General features: G+C 48.2%; 2 protein-coding genes across 2 annotated transcripts; one reads left to right on the plus strand and one right to left on the minus strand.

The window, feature by feature from the left end:
* Positions 1-5,212: 5,212 nt before the first annotated feature.
* Positions 5,213-5,754, minus strand: GGI43DRAFT_396470 (uncharacterized protein). The gene has a single exon (XM_083204964.1). It carries the CDS (start codon positions 5,548-5,550, stop codon positions 5,317-5,319), a length of 234 nt encoding a protein of 77 aa, XP_083064191.1. The 5' UTR covers positions 5,551-5,754; the 3' UTR covers positions 5,213-5,316.
* Positions 5,755-8,999: 3,245 nt separating this feature from the next.
* On the plus strand, positions 9,000-10,313 carry GGI43DRAFT_396472 (uncharacterized protein). The gene has a single exon (XM_083204965.1). It carries the CDS (start codon positions 9,115-9,117, stop codon positions 9,646-9,648), a length of 534 nt encoding a protein of 177 aa, XP_083064192.1. The 5' UTR covers positions 9,000-9,114; the 3' UTR covers positions 9,649-10,313.
* Positions 10,314-11,245: the final 932 nt, after the last annotated feature.

Here is an 11,245-nt window from a genome sequence, read left to right on the forward strand (position 1 = left end):
ATTTATGGGTAGTAGTATAGAGGGGGAGGGGCTTGAAAAAAAAAAACTATAGTAGTGACTTAAAAATTTCCTGCACCCAGGTAAATTGTGTCACATAAGTGTACACCCAGGAAATTAAGTAGTATAGTAGTGTCTGTAACAAAGAATTAGAGCTCTTCACCATGTATTTCTGCAATTGTATAGTGATTAGCTCGCAAAGTATTTCCTTTCTATTCCGACTCGCCATCGTGTGCAGTACTAACGACCTGATACTGAAACACCCATCAGTGCTCTCTGTTAGTTTATCACAAAGCGAGTAACGACGCCTCTAATGTTGCATTCTAAGTGGAACTCGAAGCGTACTATGATGGCCCGTACGGTGTGTACGCAAAAATGCCCCCAAAGAGCAACCAGAAACGAAGTCACGCGTATTTCCTTCTTTAAATTAGGACCGCACAAGTGCTGATAAGTACCCAATACTTTGTGATTTATTTCACGTGCTCATATATCTCTCCAACCGGAGTCGTAGTATTCTACTCTTAGCTACCTATTTTTATCAAGCTCACATCTTAATACCTCTGGGTAGCATTCGCCCAGTGAGAGCGGAGAATATCTACAGAGTATTTGCTGTTACTGGTAAAACTCCGTAGCAACAGCAATCATACCGTTGGATCGCTAATGCATCGAGAGGTGGGCTGACCTTGGGTTACTGCCAGCCACGAAATCGCCTGGTAGGTATCATGATACAAGATACAAGATACTCATACGTAGGGAGTATGCGTAGAATTCAATTACTCAAAACGGGATCCCGCTGTTTGTTGGTCTTCGTCGTCGTCATTGCATTTGTCAAGATGTCATGTACTAAGTAAATGAAAACCCACATCCTTGTATTAGCCATCTCGTTTTTTTTTTTTTTTTCGTGAGGCTGAGTTGGAGAAGACGCGGTCCAATCAATCAGATGCAAGAGGTCAAAAGATCGGCGCGCGACTCACAGCCCCAAAAATCCATATTACCTCAAACGGCAACAAGGCATGGAGATAGAGGCAGCAATTGCTGCCCAATCACCAAAATCAAGCAGGTTTGCGCGCTTCTCTCCAGCTCCGCCGTCGCACAAAGCGTCCGTGCTGGTGGCAACGAGAGAAATGCGGAATAAACAACGCGATACGGACTAGCGATAATACCTGCATACACACCGAATGCACGATGGCAAGGCTAGTCAGGGAATATGACTTTTTCTCGTGTAGTACACAGTAGTAACACACGCGTGCGCAAACATAGTTGTATCTTGCGGTTAGACGGCTTATACACTCTATCAGCACGTCGCGTGTTGATACTCTTACAAGAAGTAGCCTGCTATTGAGAGTTAATCAATCTCTTTGCAAATGGCTCCAGTATCTGAAAGTCTTCGTTCGTCAAACAAAGGTAGCGATAAGATCCTTCAACAAGAAAATAAAATCTCGACCCTTCTTTCGTTCGGAGCATTGTCGAAAGGCATTGTTTCGCCGGTGGAGCGCGTGTTGGTTGATCCTTTTCTTTCTCTGGGCTGTAGGTTGAACACATTAGCAATAGAACAGCTCTTGCGTTTCAAAAGACTCTCTTACCGAAAATTCAAGCCGTGTACGTATAACGATAGTAGGTTTGTTGCAAAATGTCGCACGTAGCCAGCATCTCAAAATCTTACATCTTCTTCACATGTCACCTAGGCCTCAATGTATCTAGCTGCCCAGAAAAGTAATAAAGACGCCAGATCTACGTAGAACACACCACCATCAAAAAGAAAGATCGAGGCTTTTCTCAAGTTCAACCAACCCCTCCATTATTCCCATAAATCAAGATCTCTCTTTTTTCGTTTTACTTCTCCGTTTACTGTCGGCCAACTTCTCTCAAGGTGTGGCAGCCCAAGGGTGCACCCGACTAGGGGTGTCTCGTTTCCTTTTAGTATAGCTCCCTAAGCCACTCAAAGGAACCAACAAAATACATGCTCGTGCTGCTTGCTACAACCAGTAACCCGTATCTCTCGGCCTGCAGGTGGCGTTTATGAAAATATCCTGCCCTTGTTCTCTTTTTTCTCTTCTTCACACCCTGCCATGTTCATTTTATGTCTTTTATTTGTCTTCCCTTTCCTCTGAGCCTGATACCAACATGCATCACTGGGGGTACCTTACCTTGCCTATGATCCGAAGGAGTGCATGTAAAGCCCTTCTGGACCAGCATCAGGCCTGTCTAGCACGAACACCTGGTAGCTTTCTCTCGACGTTCTCCACATGAAAATTGATAGCAATTTCGCCTCTTCCTTTTCTTTGTCTTTTGTCCATTAATAACCAGGAAACTGGAAAAGAATTTTTTTTTCTTTTATTTCCTTCGTCCAGGGTATAAGCCTGTTCTCCTTGTTTTAAAGAGAAGAGTTCCAGTTGTGTCGCGGACTCATTCAAATCAGCCCAGGTCCCGTACATACGAAGTAGAAGGTGTTGCCGAAAAACAATAAAAATGAAAAACGATAGATGATAGGGGCCTCGAACATTGCACAGAGTATTCTGTAGACCCATGCCAACTAGAATATCCCACCTCCATGTCTGTAGGCTCCTTATTCACTGCTGCATGTATACGGCTTGACTTACCACGTTCGGCTATACCAACCAACACGCTGTCTGGGATATCCCTTGGAATTAGCTTACGGCTATTGCTGCTTGTAGTACTCCGTGCGATAAAGAAGAACAAACAAGCTTTTGCCCGGTTTCAATTCGCCGAAAAAGTTCCTCGATGCCTAAGGGGTAATGAAGGAAGAGAAACAGATCCAGAGACGACTCGGCCGAATAATATTTCATGCAACGTACTTCGTATCCACAGTCATCTCTTCTTAACCAACTTGCTTGTCAACATTAGAGGCTTGTATTAAAGAGTTGCCAGCGTTTGTGTGCTTCGTATTTACCAGTATCACTCCCTGTACTCTGTATGATGCTCAATAGCCTATACGCGGCATGACCAGCCAAGCCACCTACTAATCAACGGGTATTAATTGGCATACTCTCACCTTCTTGAGAGTGACCCTGGCTCAGTAGATGGTCCAGAACCGGAGTATTCGTCTCACACCCCGTAAGTCTGCATAAGGCTCTTTTTGGCTTTTTCCAACATAACGTCCTTCTGTTTAGGAAATCGGTCCTCTACGGGGAGAGCTGGTTCATTCTCGCACACGCAGATCACCCATATGCATGAGATCTCAGCCTACTGGTTCGCTCACTGGCGTTAGATTAGAATCCATTTCATCATACGTGACACTCCCTCGGTAAGCTAAAGAGATCTAAGCTCCCTGCGGCAGTTGCAATAGCAGTGGTTTTTAATCGAAAACTCCGGCGGCTTGGCCGTTGCCGACTTACATGACGCGGCCATTAACAGAAACTCGAACAAGCCTGTTGTGTAATGCTCTTAGGGGCCTCTATCTCGAGACCTAGCCTACGGCGTCTCATAGCCGATTTAGATCTGCAGCATCTCACTGTTAGTATTCAGCAGATACCTTGCCCCTGAAATGACAACCTCTGTCCAACTCAAGTCGATTGAGCACTGTGTAGGAGAAGAAGAAGAAGCAGGAAAAGTATTCACATCCTGTGAACAAGAAAAGGCTACCATGCCGGTTTCTACTTCCTATGCTCGTTGCAAAGGGATGTGGTTCGCACTGGTCGGCTAACATGGCAGTGTCCGGGCACCCGCGCGCTTCCGTCGCCAGAGCTTCTTTCACGGGGGTTACGTGAGCGTGTCCATAGCGCGTAGCTTCATTGGGTGTACCAGGTCGGTCAACGCGTTGTGACATCCCATGTACATTTCCGAGACTGGCGTGTATGCCGAGCCAATGTATCAGCTCATTCCAACTACTCAAATCCACTTAGACAAACTCTATATCTAACGAGACATAGAGAACAGCGCGCCAAATGTCGCCATACTGGCAATAGTGCTATAATGACCTTCGTAGCGAGGTCCAGCAATTTCGTATACGCGGCCGCACGCGGCCGTGGCGGTTATCCAAAAAGCAGTCATATAGACTCTCGAGCTAAACGTCTCGTCATGGTCCTCAGCGGCAGAACTAGCCCCCACACAGGGAGCAGAAGGAAGACACTACCACTACTACTGTTGGACTCCAATGCAAAGAGGGAAAAGAATGGCAGCTTGCGCTTCGTGGGGGCCGTGTACCTTGCCATTGTTATCCTTCTCCTTCCCCACGGCAGGAGAATCTTGGTGTCAGCTGTCAAATATCACAAACGGACTTTACCCTGAGCTTGTCATTCTTGCAAGTGTGAGACGGAACTTGGGTGCCAGCAGTGGATACGTCAAAGAAAATTCGGGATGCCGCTAATGTGACCAGCCGTGTTCTTGTCGAGATGCAAATTTTAAAATTGAGTCTTTTTGCGCTGATAGCTCGAACAGCAGCTGACATGTCACATTCCCCTAATCTCAGGATCCTGGCATATTCCCCGGCAAAGCACTAGCTATGGGGTGACATTCTGCTGTAGAAGACGAAGAAAAGTGCGAGAAAAAAAAAGGGCCTCCCGTCACGAGGAACGGTAGCTGGGCAGCTCGGATGTGATGTGATGTGAACTCCAGGAAGGATTCAGCCGGCCCAAGCCCGTGTCCTCGGTGCAGCGTGACTCTCTTTGGCGATAGTGCTGCGCCGGCTTGTTTGCCTTTAGCCCCCACGAGCCATTGGGCGATTAGCCCCTCGTCAGTTGTATGTATGTACTTGCTCCTCCTGTTCTCTCGCTTCGCTCTCTTGGAGACGACGAACGGCAGATGCCAAGGACTAGCAGTGTTAGCAAAAAGAAACTCGTCTGTGGAGTCAGAATGGATGAGGCATTATGACCAGATGGCGTATCTGCTTATTCCGAGAACCTGGATCTGCTCATATGTCGTATATCTTATACTAGTCCAGGCAGCGTTGCATTTGTTTCGGGCAATAGCGGATAGATGTCTATCGCTGTGGTAGAGGAATGGAGGAAATGAGCACCAGCCAGCCAGCAGAAACCTGGCTGATCTTTTTTCCATCTCTTTGGATGTTATCAAGGTGCAAAGGTACAAAGTACTCGTATCTTGCGTAACGCCGATGACGTTTCTGTACATGCATGTACCTCCCGGAATAAGGCATTGCATTACAGAGGCGGTGCCAGTGCTGGTGCTACGGGGTAGCTCTTGCCATGAAACCTCCTGCCTCCACAAAAGAATGGAAGGAAGCTCCTGGTTATTTTTTCACAGAGCACTACGGGTACTTGCGTCCCATAATCGGTGCTCCATACTGCCTTCCTCTACCATTCAATTCGGAGGTACATGTACGAAGTGGCTCTGCTAATTTTTTTAGCAGCTGAATCTGAATTGTGTAGTCAGCAGAAAAGGCACGGCACGAGCCTCGTGTTTCTTAGCGCTGGCTCCAGCATATCTGGTGTCTACGGCGGCCATTGGATCCCATTTGATGGGCAATATGGGGATCGGGAACGGCGCGCCGCGGCTGCCGTGGTGCGGCTGCGCTTTAACGTTACAGGAGCAGAGCCATAGAGGAAAGCAGTATATCGAGATAGATGTGATTAGCATCTGCTCTGCCGGGTGCTATCTAGGATATGCATGATTACAAAACATCGGCGCCTCTCCAGGGTAGCACCGGCTAAAAGTGAAAGCTGAGACCCCAGCCCAGCCAGCCAGTTACGGCATTCGCACCGCGCCCGTGGGGAAGTCAAACACTGACCGGCTGGCCGCACGTCGAGGGTGGCGCTATGCAGGAACCTGGAAGGCCTTTACGTACTCGTAGGTGGTTTTACTACTTTGACAGGCGACAAGATGGTGTGTAATGTAGTGACCAGCCTGGGTACCCGATACTTGCTTGTCGACAACAGAGACGACTCAGCCCTTAGCTGTACTTGTATTGCGGCCGCATTCCTAGTATATGCTTTTACATACCCCAGCAGGCAGGACTCTTAAAGACTGTGTCAATCAAAATTATCCGAAGGCACTGATTGTCAATTTTTGGACAAATGATTCATGCAGTATTTTTTTCTGAACCGCCCAGCTGGGTGAGACAACGGCCCGTGTCGCACTCATTTGCACCCGCAGGGGCAAAGCAAAAAAGAGAAGACATTTATAACAAGGAATCCTTCCCACTCTTTAAAAAAGGAAAGGAAAGGGAAACACCAAATTTCCGCCATGCATGAGACACATGAAGTGACACGTTACTTTTATTTCAGCTTTGCTTTTTTTTTATACTTTTTTTCTTTCGCTTGGTTATTTCTTTATCATTCATTCATATATCGTTTACTTTTACAGGCAGGGAGATTTTCTCCTTACAAGTGTGAGTAGCGTGTAATACGTCGTCGAGAATATCTCCGAAAAAAGATACTCAAAAAAGTCAGTCCTCTCACATGAGCGGCCCTCTCTGCGCGAGATTGCGATAGATCGTCGATAAATTTTTTTTCCCTCTTTCTCGGGCCAGGGGGTCAGCGACTTGGGCCTCAGATGGGGCCAGCTTGGTATCCATGCTCGGGAAATGATGCGGTGAGTGAAAAGTCGCCAGCAATTAATAACCACTTACTATTAGTGGTAGCAATATTACAAGTAACAAAAAAAAAAAAATTGGGTGGCGCTAAGTACCCAGTACCACCGTATAATTTCTATTGGTGTACTCCGTACTCCGTATTAGTATTTCGGAAAAAGGAACCTTGATAGAGAAAACAAGTAATGGTAGCGAAGAGGCGCTGGACGTGCCGAATCCTTTATTTACCAGGCTATTTTTGAAGTAGTACATGCATTTAAAAAAGGCAAAAAGTCGCATGCTGTATCGGTAAATTTCGGAAAACTCTGCGGGAGGATGCGAGCCCTGCTATATAGATGAAGGACCAACACACGGACGAATCCGTATAAGTGTTAATACCTGTATTCAGGCATTTCACTCTGGAGAAATGGAAGAAATAAGACCACCATGTGCCGTCAAGTTGCCGGAGCTGCAGCTATGTCAGCCACCGTATTCTTCGTTTGGCCTAGTACCCTCAGCTTTCCGCCAGCTTCTTGCTAGCACACGTCTAGCTTTGGGAAAAGCGAAAGCGACACCAATGATAAACCTGGCCCTCTCCGAGCTGGCGCAAGTATTGCATGTCCCTGCTCATTTATATTCGTAGGACTTCTATCGCCGTGGTAATGTCTGCACAAATGAGCATAATTAGCCCACCAAGTTCTACTAGGTTACAGGGAGCGAGTGCCGCTGGGCAGTATTTCGTAAGTGCATCATAAGAAGCGCTGATCTTTCTATCTGTAGCAGCCGCCCAGCCAATGATGAACATTTAAAACTATCTATGGTTAGAGGAACAGTGCTATGACGAGAGTGACAGTGGGAAAGAAACGTCATGGCCTTTAATGCCCTTTGCCTCAGATGGTAAGGTCTTGTCTTCCAGCTGAAGGATAGGCAAAATGCCCATAATAATCTGGCGGACCCAGAAGAGGAGAGAAGAGAAAATTTTCTCTCCTCTTCTGCCGTCATGATTATTATGGAGCTAATATCACTAGCAGTACTAGTATGTGCAGTACTATTGACATTCATATCATACTTGTGCAGTATGTCAGGACAGGTGATCTGGCGGTCTGCGATTGTCAGTTACATGTGTCATGGCAGGACACCAAAACCGCCGTTCTCCTCGTTAGTTTGCCGTCAGAAGACGATCGCCCAACTGCCAGTGCACATGTGTTTACGCCTTCTCAAAGTTATGTAGTTGGTGGATTGGTAGCACCAATGTACTTCTACGTGTACATGCGCCTGGGAACACCGCAAGGCAAAACCTGACACTTACACAAGGCCCTCGAGTGCCTAGACTGACTAGACCCTCGAGGGGCCTCGTGAAGAGAAGGACAAGGATTGACTCGGCACGAAATCGCTATAGGCTGCTTCATGCCTTGGCACTGCCGGTGTTCAATATCCACAATTTGGTGTGTCTCGTTGGTCTCGTTGGCATGGCCAATATGATAGGTGACACCGCCTCCTACAATTAGTACAACAGCCCGGGGAACAGTCGAGAGAGTCAGGTCTGGTGTGACACAACCACTCAGTAGATGGCATGGGCTAATGTCAATAAAGAAGCCGAGTATTGTTGGCTTGACTCAGGCGTCGTGGAACATCAATCTCTTGTTTAGCGCACACCCGTTTGAATATGACGGCGGCCGCGCTTCGCATATGGCCGAGTATACATGCTAACTAAGCGGCCTGTCGCCTTGACGAGCAGATAGCTTTGTCCAACTGGCCGCTGCATGAATGTCTTTCACATCTAGTCCTTGTCTGCGCCTCTACCAGGCAAGTGTCGGCCCGTATTCACTAATGGAGGGTACCGGCACAATGGTACCCTTAAGAAATTGGTCGTCCAGTAGAGGCTTTCTGGTGACCTCATCCTGGGAGGTCTCTCTAGACAATAAGGGGGCGTATGCTTTGCGTGGCCGGCAAGCTCTTTGCCTCTGGAGGTTGCAAAGGCGAAAATAGTTGCATACCTGCCACGGCCGGGATGTATGTAGTACACAGGCAGCATCTTTGTTACACGATGGAGCTCTGTCACGGCCATCCCCGGAGGATTTCATCGCAGGGATGCAGGAAGCCCCGATGCTTTTTTACTGGACTTGGCCGGGGGCGCGAGAAAAGTCCGCTGCGCCGAAAAATGTCACAGCCTCTCTGTCGCGAGCGTGGATATATCGCTGCCATCGCACAGCGATCTTGTCGTGTGAGAATTAGTAGTAGGGGCTTTTTTGTGGTGGCTACTTTGGTGTGCCGGCATTTCATTGGCGCCCTCACAGCTCATGGGTGCTTGGTGTGTAGGGTCATGAACCATGCCGATTGGTCTTTTTTATTCTTCTAAACTTACCCTGGACGAATGATGGAATACTGGTATTGGTACTTGAATGAGAGAGAAAAGATGAGAAAACACACGTTAACACGGGAAAAGTGGCGGGGGTTGTTTTTTCGCATCTCTTTTTTTCTACCAATAAAGTGAGAGGGCAGGGTATGTGTGACAGTTTGCCTATTACCACCTTACATTTAGAATTATCAACTGATGGCTATTTCGCATATGCATCGCTTGTAGTATGTAAGCGTCCACATACGAGTGACAGTGAGTGAGAGCATGACAGAGCATGACACAGCTGATGGGTGGTGGCTGTGTCGGCTTCAGAAAGATTTGCCAGGCCATCTCAGCTACCTGGTTCAGCGTCCCCAGGCAAAACCAGGTAGCTGGGAACCGAGCCGCATCGGCTAGCACGGACAGCCCGGCAGACACATCCAACCTGGGTTTGCCATTAGGCGGTAAAAGCAGCTTGACAAGGGTTGAAATCGCTCATCGTCATACAGCAAGTCAGTCGCAGAAACAGCACCGTTGTAAGGCCAACCAAACCTCGCTCTGGGCTGGCAGGCAAATTTCAGAGTGGGTGCGCCGAGTGGGAGGCGAAAAAAATGAAAGAGCAATGTCTTACTACTCGTGCATATTTGTTTCTTTTTTAATTTTTTTTTTCACGTCGGATTATTCTGATTTGTGGTTTAATTTGGTTGGTTGGTATTCACAGCTGGTACGGGCCTTTTTTTGCCGTCCCCCTACAGCTAATAGTGCTCTGCGGGCCGTTTCACGAAGCTGCATGAACACGACAACGACGATCTGCCCTGCACTGCGCTGAGAAAAAACATAAAGCAGAGGGGCAAACCAACCCCTTGCTGTTGTACAGCAGTGGACGCGGTTGGCTGAGAAGCCAAGTAAGGTAGTTGACAACCGCCAGCGGGTGGTTGAGAGACATAATGAAAAGGAAAGACATGCTTGAAAAAAGAAAATAAAACGAGCCCCTCAGTGACTCCAACCAACGTGTGGCCCGTGTGAGCTCTTGAGTCGGAGACTTTAATCCCATAGTCCGGCTTATGGCCTTGGACTTGAATTTTAAGTGTATCGTATAATACGTATGCCACGACCGACTACTGTACTTTACGTGACACGCACTTGGACAAGCGGTTACGAGTACCTAAAAGCAGCATAACGGAGATGAGTGAGTGCCTAACGCTCCAAGAACCTAAAGAGCCCGACATATCCGTCTCACGTGGAATTCCCCTTGCCTAGAACTATCTGCTGCGCTAGAACCATAGAGGCCGTTTTCCACGGGCTAAAAACGAGCCTGGCGGGAGTGGCTAAAGCCAAAAGGCGAAGGCGTCGTTTTACCAGTGATAGTGAAGGCACCGCAAGAGCTGGGGGGACGCCACAACGCTGCGAAGGGAGCAGCTGGCGGAGGACCAAGTGCGCAGATTTGGAGCACACAACGGTAAAATTATACACGTATATCACTATAGACTCAGCTGTTCTTAATTGTATGCACTTATTCACCCTTTGCAGACTCGGTTTCTCGATCCCCGCTTGGGCAGAGAAGCCGATGGAGACAGCTCCTGATATCTGCCAAAACCATGACAGGACCCAAGATTTTTTTTTCTCAGCGGCCTAGTGCGCCGACCCGCCATGCTTAGGTTGCTCTTTGTGCGAATATAGTGGCTGCATTGGCCGCGCTATTCGCAAAAACGGTGCTGCGAACCTGCTACGCTCATACAGTAGGCGCCTCCGAAGAGCTTCTCCAAGGCCGTCGCCCCACGCCACCATCACGAAGCAAGCAGCTGTTTTTGACTTGCCTTCGGAACGGTCCACTTGCTGGGTCTCCTCAGCTGGGAGGAGCTGACTCTCTTCCCTCTTTTTTTAGTAGTTGCACGGAGCTAGATGGCGGTGACGAGATGGTGAGGCTTCTAAAGCAAGCCCGCCTTGGCCTAGGGAATCTTTCCGGCGCCCGGATATTACTCGTACATACATGGCTGCGACGGAGCCTCTGCCGTAGCTCGACGCAAGCCTGATCTTCGGAGCTCCCTACGAAAAAGCATCATGCTAGTGGTGCGCTATTGCCTGCTTGATGGCTTGCTTGCTTGCTGCTGGGTCCGTCGGTGTGCTACATGATCCGGCTCCACGGTGTAAGTAGGGTCAAATTTGTAGCACTACTGGAAAAAAAAAAAAAAAGAAGCAGCATGGCACCCAGCCATCGCGAGGGCTGCCCCCAGCTCATTTCAGAGGGACATTAGTCAGATCAAATTACTAGTACTGGAACTGCAAAAGGCTAACGGCGTGGCTAGCGAGATGGACCGAGAAAGGGAAAAAAGGCGAGAGGTGCTTATTTTGGAGAGATGAGAATAACAGCAGGCGGATAAAGCTACAAAGTACACGGCATCAAGACCGCCGGAGAGTAATCCGGA

This window comes from Trichoderma evansii (assembly GCF_050947405.1).
Source record: "Trichoderma evansii strain SZMC 28006 chromosome Unknown GGI43scaffold_3, whole genome shotgun sequence".
In the NCBI taxonomy this organism is placed as follows: domain Eukaryota; kingdom Fungi; phylum Ascomycota; class Sordariomycetes; order Hypocreales; family Hypocreaceae; genus Trichoderma; species Trichoderma evansii.